This window comes from Pinus tabuliformis, chromosome 2_1, assembly GCF_031772625.1.
Source record: "Pinus tabuliformis cultivar Carrire ecotype Pingquan chromosome 2_1, CPIR1, whole genome shotgun sequence".
NCBI lineage: Eukaryota > Viridiplantae > Streptophyta > Pinopsida > Pinales > Pinaceae > Pinus > Pinus tabuliformis.
In genome coordinates, this window is record NC_142299.1 from 386,601,770 (window position 1) to 386,622,023 (window position 20,254).

A 20,254-nucleotide genomic window follows, 5' to 3' on the forward strand; every position below is an offset into this window, starting at 1 on the left:
ACTCTCTTATTTTTGAACAACCAACAATCAACAATCAAACAATAACACATGATTTTTGGAAGGATAATGTCAAGTGCTTCCAATTTGCATATGACAATGCGACAAACAAATAAGAGATTCATATCAGTGTTAAATAGAATGCGAACAAATTGTCAAACATATGAAGATATAACATACATGAATACAAGTTGCATGCGACCTGTACCCAAATGATCCAACATTTCCCTACTTATTTTACAAAAACAAAGATGTTGCAATGCATAACAACAAAATATTGATGCTAATGCCTGGCAAAGAAATTTTGATTCATGCAATTGACGAAAATCAAGAGAATAACGACAGTTTCACAGTCATCAACATACGGCTATTTTGCCACCACACCTTTTGATAAAGTTGAACATGTTAGTTGAAATGTATGCTTTGCAATTTGATGCAGCAGATGGGCTAGTGAATGGTGTAGATGGAATAGTTAAAGCATATACCATACGAATAAGGATGATGTTCTATGGATTAAGTTCCATGACCCTAACATTGGTCATCGACAATCTAGAAAACTAGGTCATTTGTACACTTCAGAGATAGGGATGATTGGACACCAATATTGCGATTAATCAAACCAATGCCTATGACATCAAGATGGCACCATTGAAAATACGAAAACAATTTCCAATTCAGCTTGCATGTGCACGCACAATACATAGATCACAAGGCTTAACCTTGGATAGGCTTGCATTCGACCCTACTGGAGTACAAGTGCATGGCCTAGTTACACAGCACTATCACGTGTCAGAAACATAGAATCATTGTATTTGCTTAATCCTCTTAAACATAGCAACTTCAAGCTCAAGCAAAAAGTAAATTCTGAAATGCAACGTTTGCAAACCACTGCAAAATGGCAACTAGAATATGACTGTTCATCAATACAGTCATTGCGATCCATCTTTATTCTTTCATTGAACTCTCGCAACCTTCATGCGCATTTTACTGACATATGCAATGACTATGACACATGCAATCTGATATCTTGTGCTTACAAGAAACACATATGTTGCTGTCTATGCAAAATGAATACTTCAAAAATTTCAATTGCATCTCAAGTTGCATTAAGCATGGAGTAATGATATTGATAAAGAAAAATATCATTATCCTTGAACATACCCATTTTGAAGACTGCTTTGTAGAAGCATTGTTTGCAAAAATAAAAGTTCACACATTGCAAATTGCAATACTCAATATATATGCATCGCCCATGCACAACCTAAACAATATCCTCAACGTCATTGCAAAAAAGCCTTATACCAGTTAGATCTGAACATTATCACAGTTATACTAGGGGACTTCAATATTGATATGGTGCATTGCAATCAAAAAACAAAGCAACTAGAAACCTACATGCAAAACAACAATCTTCATTTCCTAGTTGACAAAACTAATAGCATGCACAAATCATTGATTGACCATGTTTGGCAAATCTAGGCAATATAAAGTATAGAATTTTCGTATTGGATGCATATTGGTCTGACCATGATGTAATATCTCTTGTCCTTGACCTATGATATACACATGAAACAGTTTACAAAATTCCAAATTTTGGCATTTTTGCAATACCTCATTGGTTTTACCATATCTATTTTACTAAAGCAAACTACAATATCTTTTTGTGGTAAACGAAGTGATAACAGCATACATACTATGCATTCTATTCTACATTTAGATATATGGCATTCTGTATTGATCAATGCAACTTGTTCCAAAGACAACCTTTTCAATTAACCAACACAACTATCCTACCATAAATTTGCAGATATGAGCTCATCTATTTATGCATGCAGATTCTGCTTGTAAAACCCTTTTCAATTGAACAGAACGACCAATAAAAAAGAACAACAACATGCAACATAAACAAACAGAGTATATTCTTTTTTCCTTTCCTCTTCTATGGATCTTGTCTTTTTGTTCAAGTTTACTTTTATATGTTCTTTTGACTTGTACTAAATATGTCTTGCTATTCTATAACATAGCATAAATCTTGAAAAAGGAAATGAAACAATTGAAGAAATAGAATGCATAAGCCAATTAGAAAGCACAAACGAACGACTTGTTTTCCAAAGGTATGTCTATGAGAACCACACAAAAATGGTAATCTGTATTTAGAATATTAATGTCTAGTATATATGCATTCTATTTTTAGTTTTTACATATGTATGGTTCTATGGTTTTAATGTTCTTGTTCAGTTTTTACTTCTAGTTTGCACTAAATATATGTTACTATTCTATAACATAGCCTAAATCTTCAGAGACGAAACGAAACAATTGAAGAAATAGAATTCATAACGCAATTAGAAAGGGAAAGCCAACCACTTGTTTTGCAAAGGTATGTCTATGACAACTATACAAATATGCTGATTTGTATTTAGAATAATAATGTTCAGCAAGGCATGTTTATGACAACTATACAAATATGCCAATTTGTATTTACAATGTTAATGTTTAGTATATATCCATTCTATCTTTACATATGTATGGTTCTATGCTTTTAATGTTCCTTGTTAACTGTTTACTTCTATATGCTCTTTGAAATTGAACTAAATATATGTTCCTATTCTATAACATAGCATAAATGCTGAAAAAGGAAAACAAAAAACTGAAGAAATAGACCACATAAGTCAATTAGGAAAGGCAAACCAACCACTTGCTTTGAAAAGGTATGTATGACAACTATACAAATATGTTATTTTCTATTTAAAATATTAATGTTTACTATATATATCTCCTCTTTTTACATATCTATATTTAAATGTATATATGTCAGATTAGTGTTTACTATATATATCTTCTCTTTTTACATCTCTATATTTAAATGTATATAAATTAGAAAATCTTCGACGAGTGAAGAAAGCACTAGTAGTAAGTTCCCCCAAACAATGCAGCAAGAAGACATGTACAGGTTACATATCACAATTTCTTTATTGATTGCTTATCACAAAATACATGTCATAATATCCACACCATATTGAACCATGCGTTTGCTTGTGTTAGTCCAACTCAAACAATCGGAGCCAAACCTCATTCAACAAACGTGCAAAATGATACATCAAAAAGGTATGCATATCAAACACAATACTCTAATCTATTTCTAGTTATTCAGTCTTTAGGAGAAACATAGTATTCTACAAATGTTTATAGCAATTTCTAACTAGGCAATTTTAATAGGCAAAAACAGATACTGCCAATTAAAGTATCAATTGAAGATCTCAATAGTCGTAAAACTGGGCAGCTATTTGTTGGAGACATAATGGTTGTCTATAGTGCATTCCTTGATAAAGCAAACAAATCACGTCAAGTATTGCGAGCTGATTTGACAGATGATCAAGGAATGATGACTATAACGTTGAGTGTACCTGCACATTTGGTCGAGCGACATGAACACAAAATTTTGCAAGGCAACAACATCTCAATTACAAACTTCAGGATATTGCCTAAAAGTGTTTATGATCGCGGTGACTGTGACAAAATAATATTGCTTACTGAATCAAGTATCATAGAAACTGTACCTGAAGTTTGCAAAGAATATCATTTCATTCCCAATACGACCATTAGGCAATTTGCAAACAAAAAAGAAATGTACCCAATTGGAACAATCGCTGCTGCCGTAACACTTGCCAAACGAGTTGGATTGCATTACATACTGCATATCAAAGACGGAGATTCTGAAGACGACAATGCAACTGTATGTATTCAGATGTTACTTATTCCTAATTGTCAATAAATAACATGCATCACTTCAATATATAGTTGTTCTAATTTGTCCATAGTTTTTGTAATTTGTCTTCTGCAATTGCAATCTTTCAATGCATACGAACAATGTAGTTGCATATTACTTTTTGTATTTTTCAATACATAACAATTTCTGTTTTGCAGTTGCAACTCTTTGACACATATGAACAATTTTTCGTCTCAATCGAAAAACAATTGCAAAAAGGACACTTTCCGCTTATTCTTTTCAAAAATTTAACAAAAAAGGTAAACACAACAGAAACAATATTCAGAGCATCGAAGTCAACGTTCATGACTGAACTGAACACAGATGCACTCAACAATCTCACAAAACTAACTACATCTACCTATGTTGTAAGTATACCAATAATAATGTTTTTGCTGCATTTGCATTTGGCATGTAATAATGAAAATTAACGTTTGAATGTTTTATAAACAGGTCGAAGGTATTCTGACCACAACAAATCCATATTCAACTCCTTTCGAACCTGTTTGTGGAATTTGTAACTGCCCAGTGAATTCATCCATAGCAATATCCAATGCAACAATTTTCTGTTCACAATGCAATGATAATTGCCCTCTCGTCTACAAGCATTGTATAAATGCTGTAATAGAATCCATTACAAATAACTTTGTCCAGTGCATTATCAGGGAGCCCTTATTACATGACTTGCTTCCTGATTTAAAATCAATGTCATATGAGACATATTTGCAACAGAAAGCTACCACTGTTTACATTTTACGTGACTTCAAAATTCAGAGCAAGTTCACACTCAATGAAGATAGTGAACTATTACATGTCAACTAACAAATGGAAGGTATATCAACATATGCCTTAACATGTTTTCTCTCAAATATGTACTCTCTTCAATTTACAGTGTTATCTTTTTGTTCTAACTAACCATTTGATATACAGATCACAAAATCCAGGAGCATGGCTGCCTTCAGATCCATAACAAATGCAAAAGTAATATGGACATGTTTCTTCATATTATGGTCTCACGATAATACAAGTATTTGACTTGCAATTTTGAGTCATTTACAAAGATTATGTAACGCAACAGTTGATCAAAAAAGGCTACAAAGTCTTTATCCATATGTGTTTGTAATGTTTCTGTTTCTGTTCTCTATCTCAAAAAAGGCTACAAAGTCTTTATCCATATGTGTTTGTAATGTTTCTGTTTCTGTTCTCTATCTCAAATGGAACACATTCTGCATCATGCTTCAAGCTTGACAACGAGAGATTGTCTTGTCAGCTTTTGTATGTATATTTTTGTCGCATCTTAAAAACTGCCATGTTTGGTTTAAACTATATCATTGAATATAGCAAATGCAACATCAGTTGAGAAATAATTTTGTATCTACAACTGCTGACTGCAAACAGCAAAGATTCCATAGATTGATTAAATGACAAATCGTATATTGAATCAGCTAGTGATTTCTATCTGCTCATATGTTATGGCTGAATGCTATGTTAGTTTTTGTTTCTTGCATAGTGTAGCTAACCGTTCAGGAAACAGGCCTAGAAAGTCTTTATACATGTCTATTTGTATTATTTCTGTTTCTGTCTTGTATTTGAGATCGAAGGTATTCTACAACATGCTTGAAGCTAGAATTAATAAATAGCATCAAACTATATGCACTTTAAAATGAATATATGTTGTTTGAAAATGCAATAATGGCATAATGCATTTGGAATTATTACTCCTTACCTGGGACTATATGCAATCGATCAATTGCTAACTGTTGCTTGATATGCATGATTTTTCATTATAATAGCATTATAACCTTAAGCCAAATGAAAGTTTTGGGCTCGAAAGGTTTTGTTTTATATTACCTATGTTTCTGTTTACTGTTAGCTCTACAATTTGCTTATATTTTTTCCATGTTGCTAAACACATCTGATTCAAAGTCAAATTTAGAGTTATATTTTCAAAAAAAATGCTACAGGATAACTGCTTTGCATAAAATCTGGTAACATTACGAGGAAACAATTTATCCCACAGACCATCTGAATATGCCATATATCTAGAGACTGCTGACATGATTTGCAGTTTACAATCTGAACAATGCTCACATGGTTTCCAATCTACAACGCACAAAGGACACAATGGCTAATGTACATTTCTGGTAGCTTCCACTCATTCCATTGGTATTCTTGCTCGGACTCAATGCTGAAATTCAAATGAGTAAGTTTATCTGAACCCATTTCATTTTTTACATCATTTGAAGTCGAAACCTTATTTCAGAAGTCTATGGCTTTGTAGCTTCATGCTTTTGATCTCTCCTTGTGCAATGCCATGTTTAACTAGTTAGCATGAATACGGAATTTGTGTTTGTTGTTGGTGGAGTTCCTGTTCTGCTTGTTTAGCTTGACATTATTTTGAAATCTTGTTGTCTAATTAGCAAGACTGTTGCAATGACTTCTGAAATGAAGCACACAACAGCTGCCAATATTAGAATATTACCAAGAAAACGCCTTTCTCACTGTGCTTTCGAAAGTAATCAGTTGGTTCAGGTATTACAGATCTGTTTTACTCTTATACAACCATAAGTATTGCAGAAAAAGCCTTAGTTCACATAACTCCTTAACATGTTTCCTCTCAAATATGTCCTCTGTTCAATTTACAATGTTACCATTTTATTCTAACCAACTGTTTCTTTTACAGATTACAAAATGCAGAAACATGCTAGCCTTGAAATTGTGTTGCTCCCTCCTCACAAAAGGCAAGTACAATCTACAACTATTTGATGGTTCTTTCTGTTTGCAACTATTTCAGGTTTTTTTGCAAATACCATATCCAGACATCTTTGTTTCATTTATCGATCAAGATATTATTAAATGCAAAATTGAGTTGAGATGTTTTAGGTTACACTTCCATGTTATTTCAGTCTTGCATAATTTGACTACTGTTTTGACTCAACAAGTTTATATGCATCAGCAAGTGCAGTTGATGATATAAAGTGCAATTCGTGACAGAGCATGATGATGATTTCACTCGTGAAAGGTACACAACATTTGCAAAATTTTGTCAATTGTTGTTATCATAGTGGTTTTGCTGATCACTATTTCTGTACTAATGTCCTTGGCATTGTATATCACCTTTGGCAGTGTAACAGCAACTGGTCAGCTTATCACAACAACTACAATTGAAGTTGTAACATCTGAATGCACAGTTGCAGCCATTCTAGGAAAGTCCGGAAATGATCTTGTTAAAATTCAGCAGTTAAGCTAGTATAAAGAAGCATAAATTTCTGCAAATTCCTTGGCATCCCCTTCAACTGAAATTTTTGAAACATGCAAACTTGGAATGAAGTGCTGTCATTGCTGACAAAATGAGATTGTATTCACAGAATGACAAAATGTTATAGCACAAATCCTATGTTCTTAAATGATCATCTTGTATCTGAACATTCATCTAGTCAAATGTTGTATTAATTATTAGTTGATAAAAATTGGCATTGCCAATTTTTATTTTGTCTCTATGACTATTGACTCATTATGCTAATGTTTAATGCATTAATTATTAGTTGATAAAAATTGGCATTGGCAGTTTTTATTTTGTCTCTATGGCTCTTGATTCAGTATGCTAATGTTTAATAAATTGGCATCTTTATCTGTTATATATTTGATTTTATGCAGAAAACCAATGTTATAATTCAATTTGATTTAGTTACTTGAACTCATTTCTTTAATAATTGGGTTTGTTTATTTTTTATATTTGTTAACTACATTGGCCCATGCCTTAGCATCACAACAAGGTTAATTATGATAAACACTTTTTACTATTATTAATCATGATACACATGTCAATTATAATTAAATTTCAATATCTCTCAGCCAATATAAAAATATTGTTATTATTTATTTTTATTTAATTATAATATCACACTCTATCTTTAATGTTTAAACAAATAATGCATTTTATAATTTAAATTAGCCATATAATATTAAATACTGCTTATCCATTCATATTTAATTATAACTATTAAACTATTTATAGTTTTAACTAAGTATAAATTTCGTATAATATTTTTATTATTCAGTATTCATAATGCAAAAATTACACTTCCAATCACAAAGAAATAAAATTCCTTGAATAAAAAGATTCCCACATTGAAATGAACTCTTATCTATTTTTTAAAACACTATTAATTGAATATGATTTCATAATTTATAACATGTAATATCATTTCTCCTAGTTGTGTTAACCTGCAATAATTAGCTTATCCCAACGCAAGCCTTTCTTGTCACCACGTATAAAGTTTAATAACATAATAACTTTTATAAAATCAAGCTGCCAAAACATTATTTCTAACTAAAAAATAGAGTAATTTGAAGTGCTATAGTCAATCTCCATTTTTTTATTATTTTCAATTATCTCAATTTTCGTCATTCTATATGTCATCATACCTCCTATGCCTATGCTATGCCAAATAAATGAATTATATTGAACTATGCCCCCTTATTAAGATAATCACAAAATAGAAAAACAACTATGTTTAATGGCCTCTGTTTATCTATGATGTAAGTCCTTTCACAACACCAAAAGATAATGAATATTTTCTTGCAGATCGTGATTTGTTTATTTTAGTTTTTAATTTATAAAATAAACTTATCAAAATTACTTTGCTATTGTACTTAGATCCAATATTTGCTAACCCAAAGCTATAAAAAAGACCAAAAGTCATGTCATTTTGCATCACACCAAATTATTAATTAAATGCAACAAATTACTAGTTAGAAATTAGATACAGGGTTTATTTTCTTTGCTAATTTGTAATTGGAGAAATTTAAAATTCACACTAAAGTTATGATAAACAATATTTTAAAATAAATATATCTTTTGTTCTTTTGACCATGAAATAATTCGCCAATCATTGACATTAACTTGAATGGTATCGCTTATGTCCAAACATGTTACTAGATATCTAATATTTCAATCATGGGTCCAAGACTCCATAATTTTTAAATGCTTAAGTTGCTCTTTGACTTCCAACAATCGTTTATCTAAATATTGAACACTCTCCACCATGGATTTAATTATCAAATTTATATTCATAATAATGTTTATTTGGTCATTATCATTTTATAAATATTTCCATAATATTCAAATGTAAAAAAATAACAAAATTCTATCTTTTATGCACCATTAAAATACATAACTTACATTAACACTCTTTAATTCTTCATACATTATAATGCATTATTCTTACCTTTTATAGTTTTTTCCCGTCAAAGTTTCCATGATTCAATCTTAAATTTTATTACATTTTAATTATTAATCTACACATTTTCTAAATCATGACACATTGGAATATTACATCTAAAACTAATCTTACATTTATCACAATTCTTATTTAACAAACGCAAAGTTCATTATATTTTACTCTTTGCATAAAGTCAAAAAGTCCATACAACAATTCGCTATTCAATTCACTAAACCTTAATACAAGTAAACATGCCTAAAACATACTAGTAATGCAAACCCGCTCTAATGATAATGCAAATTAAACACAAGTTAAATCTCAACCGGCAGGGACTAGCGCCACTACAGTGGCTCCTTGTTTTATATTATTGGGAGGCTTACCCTGATCACTCATCAATGCCGTGATAAAGTAAAATCATAAAATTAAAACCTACAGGTGTCTCACATTCTTAATATGGTCATCAATTTGTAAATGTCTCTACGGCTAGAAGTGAAGTCTCCTGTATATGGCTAGAAGTCTCTTGTTCAAGTATGCATGTCATTCCATATATATATTAAGGTTAGATTATAAAGTTTAATTTTCAATGTTTTTATAATAGTTTGATTTAAAAATAGTTTTTTGGATTAATGACATTGTAAAGATTAGGTAGACGTTTCAAAAAATTTCAATATCTCTTATAATAGTTTAATATTGTATGTTTGAGAAAAAAAAATTACAGTCATTCTACTGTAATTAAATTAGATAAATTTTGTAAAGTTCCAACTAAATGATTGTTATCAACATTGAACTTATTTGTTTGAATATCATATGAAGCATGGTTCCAATTAAATGTAAATAAATAAAATTAAAAAACAACATTTACATGAGAGATTGATATTGATAATAAAGATTACTTAAGTGTAAAGTAATTTAATTTTCTAGTCATTTTATGATTTTCTTAGAAAAAAATTAATTAAAATCAATTCCAAATTTTTAAATTTATATAATTTAAACAAATTTATTTAAAATTAAATTTATTTTTCAAAGTTTTTGAGGTAGTATGTATATATATATATATATATATATATATATATATGTTTCAATATTTTTTTATAATAATTTAATTTCCATAAAAAGATTGTTATTTTCAATCTTGGCAAGATTTGAACCTATAACTTAGAAATACCTAAACTCTCTACAAACAAATTAAACTATACCTTTTGAGTGTGTGTTTATATTATATATATGATGATGATGATGCTTAACGTCCACTAAGGCCAATGTGGTCTATCGGACCTCAAGGAAAGAGAGTCTCATTGTCATTCTTCAAATCTTGTTTATGTGATCAAAGAGCATGGAAAGAAGCGTTCCAAGATTGCTATACTTGGGTTGGCTTAATAAGTCAAGAAGATTGGAGGTGTGACTGATGATAGGGAATTGAGAGTGGGTGTGGGGAAGTTCTGGACAATCTAAAAGGAAGTGCTTTTCATCTTCCACCTTCTTAGTATCACCAATCTAACAAATTCTATCGTCTCAGGGAGTCTTCGGAGTAGACCATCGTCCGGTCTCACTCTGAAGCTCATGAGAGTTAGTTTTAATCCTAGGCATGTTCATTTTCTTCTTAGTGCTTGTCATCATAGAGAAATAATTTTGGTTATCGAGGGTGGGGTTGATCACCTCCTTATAATACCTTAGCTTCATTTTACCCTCCAGCTCCTTAGCATCCCACATCTTGTCCTTAAAACTGGAGGCAATAGTATCTTTGACACTATCCTTGCTTCCCGCGATGATCTCCTCCTTAATCCCCCAAAGGTTGAGCCAACACTGAGCATCCTGATGCCACCCTTGCTTGAGGCGCGGGTGCAGGTTTTGACTAAAGTTAGAAGCAATTTTTGGGAGCCTCTTGGATTCCATATTGTGAAGCTTCTTCTTATACATCAGATATCTAAACATAGTTGCACTTTCAATGGGGGACAAGCCAACTTCGATCAAGAGGGTAGAATAGGGAGTATTCCCCTTGATATTGAGGTTATAGATTATAAATTTCTTCTAGATCATCTCAATCTTTCTCCACGACTCCCTAGATATACTGCATCCCCAAAATTCACATTCGTATAAGATAACAGGGGTGACGAGAGTATTAAAGAGGAACTTTTTTTTACTCTAGATGTAAAGATCAACTGACTTACAATTGTTTTCAAGCTCATAGTAAGATTTACAACCTCCAATAATTCTTTTCTTGGTGCTATAATTCCAATTGAGCTGACGGGGAAAGTCAATACCCAAATATTTATAAGAAGAAACATGCTCAAGATAATGGTTATCATAGACAAAATTACCATGGGTGATCATTTTGGATTTAATGATCATGAATTTAGCCTTGTTGGTATTGAATGTCATATCCATCTTGGAGCAGTATACATGAAGAGTCTTAAGCTACTTGTCAATGTCATCGTGGCTCCTTACAAGAAAACTGATATAATCAACATAAAGGAGAAGAGTAATGATAATACTAGCGAGCTCGGTACCTTTGCAACCCACAGTTTCCAAACACTCCTCTCGTTTATTGATGTAAATACCAAAAAGGGTAGAAGAAAGGGGACAACCTTGCTTAACCCCGCTATTACATTTAATATCTTTAGACCACCCTTTGTTGGTATTAATCTTGGCAATGATAGTCTCGTAGAGGCAGATGATAACAATACTTAGTTCAGGAGGAACCATGATCTCTTTAAGCATCTCCCAGAGCTTATCTCAGGCGACAGTGTTGAAATATTTTCTAAAGTCCACAAAACAATAGAAATATCAGTTTCACTATTGTGACATTCCTCTGTGATGATCCTAAGGGTGACAAGGTGGTCAATAGTCGAGTGATGTCTCTTAAAACCAACTTTCCCTTTAGATCTTTTAACCTGGTTCTCACGCCAAAGGCTAATATTTTTTTCCAGAATGAGTAGATAAAGGTTGGCTAGGATGTGGCTAATCATAATGGTCATGTAGTTAGAGGGAACACTTTTGTCCCCATTTTTGAAGATAGGCACAATAAGACTTTGTGTCCAAAGCTTAGGGAATCCATGCTTTACAGCCAAATTGAGAAGCTTGTGGAGATGAGGAATGATGATATATTTTCCCATTTTAAAGATCTCAACTTGGTAACCTTCAATATCTTTGGCTTTCCCATTAGCGAGCTTATTAATCCCAAAATCTACGTCTTCTAGAGAAAAAATATTATCCTTAACAAGAGTGTTTAATATGGTGTCCATGGTGTCCGAAGAGTCATACAACTTCTTAAGATAGTTATCCAAATTTTCTAAGGGGATAGAATGATTATATTTAGTTTTATGAACAAGCACATTCTGCCAAAACTTTACGGGCGCAACTTTAGAAAGGTGGAGAAGATGCTCTTGTCTCTTATTAATATATGACCTCTTTTTCCTCTTAATGAGAGATTTGTATATACTTGTATTCTAGAACTTAATTCTTTCATTAGGGGCATCTGTGATTGCTTTCATAGAAATTTTACAGTCTTTGTCATACCAAGGATTGGAATTTCTATTATTTTTCTTATACAAAGTCTTATTAGAGAATTTTCTAATGGTGGTGGAAATGGTAGTAGTAAAATGGTAATAGATTTGATCAATGTAATTATTATAAGTCATGAAGTCTAAATTCCTTTCCAAATCCCTTAAGAAAAGGTCGACCTCACTTTTTATCGAAGTGAATGTGACTTTTTCTTTCACTGTTCTCCTTCATGTGGGTGGTATTCATAGTAAGATTGAGGGATAAAGACAGAATCTGTGGTAAGAGTCAAGTTCATACCTTTTAAGAAGCTCAAAGTTTGTAATATGGTTGAGGACTGGATGTCAGAGATCACATAATCCGCGATGCTGCTACCCAACCCATGGAAACAAGTCATATGACTGGAGAGAGGCCATTTATTAATACCATTGCAAATGATTATGTCCTGCAAACTATAAAGATTGAGGAGCTCGGTGTCGAATAAGTTCTTGATTATGTCTTCAGATTTTCTCTTGAATCTATTAGCTAAGTGACCATCTTCATCAAGCCACAAGGGGTTAGGGTTAAATTTTTTACTTAACATAATATCTTGATTAGTAACAGTCTGAGCATTAAAGTCCCTAAGCAAAAGGATATTGCTTTCATTCCTTAGGTTGTAGATGTCTTTTTCTAAGGTATTTAAAGGACAATCATTAACCAAGTAATTTTTCTTATAAGATGTAGAGTTGATAGGGGCAAAATAAAAAATTACAAGGAATATCCTATTGGTTGTAGAATCAGAGATTTCGATCCAAATGTATTGATTTAAGGGGTCGGTTTTATGAAGTCGGTTATGAGAGGAAACAATGTTCCTAATATAACAGGTTATACCACAAAAACCTCTCCTAGAGGATTTATTATTCCAGACAGGCCAAAGAGTGAAAGCGTCAAGGTGAGGGACCCTAGATTCGTCATGTTCCCATGTTTCAACTAAAAGAATAAGATCAATATCACTTGGGATCCAACTTAACATAGGACCTTTACACCATGGAAAACCACGACAATTCTAGGAGAGTATCTAGAGTGATGTTATTTCCTATTTATCATTTGTGTTTGGGACTTTGTCTCTAATGATAGATTTTCTATTCCTAATGATTGCCCATTTCCTTTCTTTTCTTGCCTCCTTGACTTTTTGTACTTCTTTTGTAAATTCAGCTTGGTCTTCTGGAATGGGGTATTCATTTCTAAAGATTCTCGTTCCTTTTAGGCTTGGGGATTTCCTAAGTATATCTAATTTATGCTCATTACCACTAACCTTGACACGGATGAGTCTATGTTTATGATCAAGTATCTTTCCTACCCTTATTGCTTCGGTGGTATAAGTTGTTTGAATTTGAGATTTTGTCTTTAATTGTTCTTTAACTAATTCTAATCTGTCTTCATTGTTTTGTTCTTCTATACAAACAATTATAAGGTTGAGTACAATTAGTTTATTAATTTCTTATTTTATGTGTTTAATATCTAATCTATTCTCTGTGTTATTTAGGGTTGAGTTATTACGTATTTGTTCTTTTAGATTTTTAATTTCATTTTTCAAAGTGTCATTTTCTTTAACCATTGCTTGTATTCTATGTTTGATTTCTTGAATTCTACCTTTCATTCCTTGGAGTTGAGTCTCGAATGAGAGAATTTTATTGTCTAACGATTTGTGGTTATTGTCAAGCATTGTAGTTAATTCTAGTTTAAAATGGTTTTCTCTTTCTTCTCTTTGTCTTTCTAAAGATTCAATGTACTCATAAAGACTTTCTAAGGTAATTTGACTTGGTCTCCCTTTGCTAGAGCAAGGTTTAGAAAAATGAAGAGAAATTCTCATAGTAGAAATCAGCAAAACTTAACCAGGGAAGAATAAGTGGGAACGTATGCACCTGTCGGAGTTGGATATTGAACTGATTTTTCTAGATTCACTCGTAGTTGACTTTCAGTTTGTCTCCTCCAAGAATGCGTTCTCTAATAGCTATGGGCCTTTTGATTTCAAATGTTGAGGCTATAAGATTATTGATCTGAAAATGGAATTGTACTTGTTTAAGGGTGCAAGGTATCCATTTTCCCTAATTTCAAATGTGAGTTATACACTCCAAGTGACCTCTGAAAATGTGAAAACTTTGTATTTCTTATACAGAGATAGACTGTAGGGGCATTCACCGGACATGTCACCTCTAAAGAGAGGATGAGTTCCAGAGGCTACCTGGCCCTCTACAGGCTCTGCCTAAAAAAATAATGAAGTAAACACTTAGAAGTTTTTGGCATACACATACTTGAAGTTTGATGTCTTGTGGAATAAGACAAATAACTTTATGCAGCTGAATAGGTGATTATGTGTGTATGCAAGTTATGTATATTTGTCGTTTAACACTTTATATCAGTTTTGTTTAGTATATCATCTTCAGTAAATTAAGACATCAAAATGATAAAGCAGTTCACCCCTTCTAGGCTACATCTTCTGCACCAAGCCTCTCAAACTAGGCTTGTCCTCTTGTATTAAAAATGCTACAAAGGCTAATACAAGAATATGAGTGTCTCGAAAGACAGATCTGACTGTAAATACAGAATCAAAAGATAGGAATTAGCTAAACATGCTCTTTCCCAAACACTAAACATGAAATTGTACCTTATACAGTACTTTCCCCAATTGGCCCTGGTGGCCCTTTAAACTTGCATGGAGAATTTCAAGGTAAAGATGACCTCAATTGGTTCTGAAACCTCTACCATTAGACTCAGGAGGTCGAAAATAGTAGACATAGGCTTTTGAATCACCAAAAATGGATGAAAATAGCCCCCAAACAGCTCAAACACTGAAATGGCCCTAGTGGCCCTGAAAGCTTCCCTGAAGCTAAACAGCGAGAAGAATGCATCAACAGGAAAAAAGAGCTGTAGAAATGGATTTAGAATGCTGAAAAGCCTTAGGAGTGACCTTCTTTCCACATTCAATGGCTGCACACATCCCAATGCAGCTCCCAAACTGATTTGGCCCTAGTGGCTCCTAGAATTTACACGAAAACAATCACCTACAAACGACCTTAGATGGCTGTTAAACCTGTGCCAATGGCTTTAGAAGGTCGAAGAGACCCAAAATCAAAAAAAAATTCGTCCAAAAAGGACTTTCCTAGCCAAAGTTATGGCTCATTGAAGATTTCCTCCAATTTGGCCTAAAATCACTCTAGCTAACTGTAGTGGAAGTTCAGTTAGCTCCGCCAATTATGGCGGGACCACCCAAATTTGGCGGTCCGCTAAAAATACCTCCAGACAGACCACGCATTAAACAGTTAGTTGACTGCCAGTTCAGTTTGCATGTGAGCGTTTTCCGGCGGTGGTTAAGCTGCATTGAATAACATGCTGGCGGTTAGTGTTTTGGCCCATGGTTATGGGCGCGTAGTCACATGGTATGAGGGGCTGGCCCCCTTCGAGCCCCGCTTTAACCAACTTTAAAGTTCATATGCGCATTTTCTGGCACCCATAACAAGACCTAACCGCATGGTGTGTTGGTAAGGTGCTGTAGTGTTTGCTAGAAGGTCGTAGGTTCAAACCTCTCCGTCTCCAAACAAATTTTAATATGCGCCCGCATACCTTTGGTGATGTCACCCAGGCCACGTGGCGGCCTCTGGGCCTGCCACGTGGCAACTTGTGATTGGCTGCCCAGATGGAATATTCCAAAGAATATTCTGCGGAATTGGTCCTGAGCTCCTGATCAATTATCCACATCTAAGCCCTTCATATGATGTTTACAAAATCTGCATCGTCCACACTTGGCTGCAGAAATCCAACAATCACCAGTTTGAAATGATTTCGGTTCTTCTATGAATTCGTAGAGCCTATTCTACTATGATCATAGCATCCAATTGTCGTCCCTTTGTCTTCAAACATTTCCAGTAACCTTCCACGATTTTGGAGGGAATTTCATTCAGTGTTCACCATATTCAATTTAAGTGACCCTACAGTCTTCGTAGAATTATCTGTTGTAGGAGACGAGTAGTTTACGGTTGTTACATGTGCTTCCAAAGATTTCTCTTACGATTTCTGTAAACCCTTTCTTCGGCTAGATGCTTATCTGTGACGCAATTTCGAAACAGAATCACAGGCCATCCTGCAGCTTTTAGCACTCACTCTTCAAATGTGTTGAACTTTCAGTGTTATCATTTTAGCATGACTAGATCTAGATGATTATAAATTTCTACCAAAGCATGGATTTAGCTCAGTCTGTACTCCTCCATTTGAATTGAGACCAAATATCCTGACTGAATTTGCAACCAAACCCGTCTTAAAATTTTCTTAACACAATTTTTTCAGACCCAAGTCATCATCTCTCTTCTATCAATGTGAACCCTCCCAACTACCTCAGATGCACCCTTTGAACTGCCTCAGTCGAGCCTCATACCTGCAGGAGATGTGTTGCCTTAGACCTTCAGGAGATGCAGTATATATAATTATTTAGTTTGATTGAATTAGATCAAAACTCATGAAATGTTACAGCTGAGGTTGTTGTTTTGTAGGTATCTCCATAAAAATTAATGTAAATTAATGTGATTCAAATATAAGGAATCAGTGCCTCCAAAATAAATATTGTATGTTGGAGGGAAAAAAAATTTGTAGAGTTTTGAACATGGTTAAATTGGATAATTTTTGTAATTTTTCAATTAAAATATTATTCTCGAGTGACCTGTTGATTTCAATATCAACATTGAACTTATGTGTTTGAATATTATATCAGGCATGGTTCCAATTAAATGTAAATAAATAAAATTAAAAAACAATATTTACACATAATAAAGGTTACAAAAGTGTAAAGTAATTTAATTTGTTTCTCGTCACATTATTATTTGTTTTTCTTTAAAAAAAATTGATTAAATTTTATTTAAAATTAAATTTAACTAAATAAATAACTATTTTATAATTTTAAATTATTAAGTTTATATAATGTAAATAAATTAGCATAAAATTAGCCCACGGGGCTTTGGATTGACGGTGAATGGGTGCGCTGTTAAGGCACTCCTTGCGATAGGTCACCGGTTCAAATCCCCCGTGGGTACTTAGGTTAGTCTTAACTAGAAAAAAAAAATATGCATAAAATTAAATCTATTTTTCAATATTCATATATAAGAAATTAATTAATTTGATTGAAATAGATCAAAACTCATGAAAAAATTAATTAAATTTTATTTAAAATTAAATTTAACTAAATAGATGGATCTAAATAAATTAGCTTAAAATTAAATCTATTTTTCAATATATATATATATATATATATATATATATATATATATATATATATATATCAAATTATTTAATTTGATTGAAGTAGATCAAACTCATGGAACGTGTCATATCCCTCTCGTAAATAACTCAAGGTAAATCAATTAGTTATGAAATAGTAATTTTTTAAAAGATTACGAATTAGTTTCAAAAACTAATTTTCGTTATTCGTAAAATTGAATGAGAAACTAATAGCTGGGTGTCGAATAGAGGAGGGGACAGTTGGAAACATACCGAACTGAATCAGCCACATATTCCACGGTAGCAGTGGTGACATGGTGGAGAGTAGTGGTCTATGCGGGGAATAAGTGTTGTTAACGTCTTCCTGTTTTAGACTTTGGAGGGTTTTTTTGGAAGGTGTACGTGCCTGCCTGCCTGGAATTCCAACAACTAGCTGCATGATTATTGATGTTATAAGACCCCCTCGGTTTGTCCTATCGTTTAGGGGGGGATTGCAGAACAAAGCCGACATTTCATAATCCCTCATTGGTGCTGGGGAGGCGAGGAGCGTTGCCTTTATCTTTGTCATCATGATGCAGGGTTTGCAATACAGGGCCGGCAGATCATCGGTTCCAAGCACCGTGGCCTCCGCAGCCTGTAGGAGGCCAGCCACCGCTACGCTGTAGTTGGGGCGGAGCTCAGTGGAGGACGCCGAGGAGGAAACGATGACCACGAAGATAGCCATGATGAGCCTGAACCCTTTGGAAAGAGTGTAGCACCTCACCTCCGATAACACGGTGCTCGTATTTAATGTCACTTACCGCTGCATGTGCCACGTGGTCAAGCGCCTCCTCTGCGGCCTCGGGGTTAATTCGGCCGTCTTCGAGCTCGAGGAGGAAGGGGAAGGCGCCGAGAACTTGGATATGGAGAAGGTTTTGGTGAGATTGGTCAGCAAAAAGCCTACCGTGATGGCGGTTTTCATCAGCAACCTCAATTGTCTCATGGCCGCGCACATCAGTGGCAAGATCATGCCCAAATTGAAGCAAGTCGAGGCTTTGTGGCTTTAGAGAATCAGAATTTTCGCTAGCCTCTATTTTTGTTGTTTTCTTTGGTGATAGATCAATTAATTAATCACCATTTCTCGTGGCATAGAAGGACACAAATTTCTCTGAAGGTCATGCGAGACTAGAGACCGCTAATGAGAAACTGCCTAGGCTTCGAGGAACGCCATTAAAAGGAATGCCTATGGTGTTCTTTAGAGCTACCTCGATTGCATCAGGTGATGGAGGCAAGGAGGCCGCCAAGGATAAAGATAAGTAACTTGCTCCCCTTCTAGAAGGAAAAATATATGTATGTTTTATTTGGGTATCTTTTGAAAGATTTCCTTGTGTTAAATGCCAAGTCACTTGTCGTTTTCTTGAAAAGGGATATAAGATTAAATCCTTTTTGTTGCTAGCTGATTTCGAAGTTCTTGTGAAATAGTTATGCATTTCATGCATGATAGAAAATTGATAATGATGTGCTTCTAGGCACATAAGTAATCATATTAACTTTCTTGAAGAAAGAGTATGTTTTATATACACATAGGTATAGTTTTCTTTTTAGGAAAGTGTGCATACTTCATGCATGAAGATGATGGCTTTTATGAGAAGATCTCTTGAAACAAAAATAGAGTTTCTTATTTTTGAAAGACATATGAATAGTGTTCATATCATACCAAGAATCCATAATTGTTTCATGGAAAGATTATGTGCATTGAAGTAAAAGTAATTGTGTTAGGAAAAACACATGTTGCATGCACATAAGGGTAGATAATGTGATTGTGGAAGTATGATTTTGTATGATCTTGTGTGTACGTAGAGAAAGTGATTATGTTAACTTTCTTGAAAATAATAATCTCTTGAAAAGTTTGTCTTGTTAGATGAGTTGTGTCGATTTCTTGGTTTTGATGCATAAAGGGTAAGTTAACCTTGTTATTGTATCTTGATAAAGATGGATATCTAACTAATTCCTTGAAAGGGAAGCATGAGGAACTTACTTATAGGAAGATAAAGAAATGGGGTTATAATGACTTCCTTTAAGAAAGAAGTATGTGATTTGTTACATGAAATGATGGTAGTATTCTAGTGAAGGGAATATGTGTTGCATACGTTAAAGAAGTGCTATTATTGTGATGTAAGAGTTATGTTCTGTGTATGATAGATAAACTATGTTGAGTTCTCGAAAAATAACTATGTGAAAAGAACATATGTGCTTAAGCATAGAAATAACAGTTTATTACATGTATGAAGATATAACGATTGCATTATACATGTTAGTAGAACTAATGAGTTAGATCTCTTAAAGAGAATTATGCATTAGTGTGAATAAACATTGTGGAGGTAAAACAATATTTACTTGAGTATATGTACTAGTTAAATAGTATGTCGTGCTTGCTCATGCATATGAGTAGATGTTTAAAGATCTCTTTTAGAAGTTGATTATTGATTGAATAATATGGTATCTAATCTTGTTGCCAAATCTTGTTGATGACAACATTGAT

At 33.5% G+C, this 20,254-nt stretch overlaps 1 protein-coding gene across 1 annotated transcript in view; it reads left to right on the plus strand.

Moving 5' to 3' along the window:
- The window catches only part of LOC149200468 (glutaredoxin-C1-like), a 22,763-nt gene extending 3,984 nt beyond the window's left edge, over window positions 1-18,779 (plus strand). The window contains exon 4 of the mRNA XM_089400953.1: window positions 18,489-18,779. Within this exon, the coding sequence (XP_089257079.1) occupies window positions 18,489-18,779 (291 nt within the window). The remainder of the gene's footprint in view (window positions 1-18,488) is intronic.
- The last annotated feature ends 1,475 nt before the right edge of the window (window positions 18,780-20,254 follow it).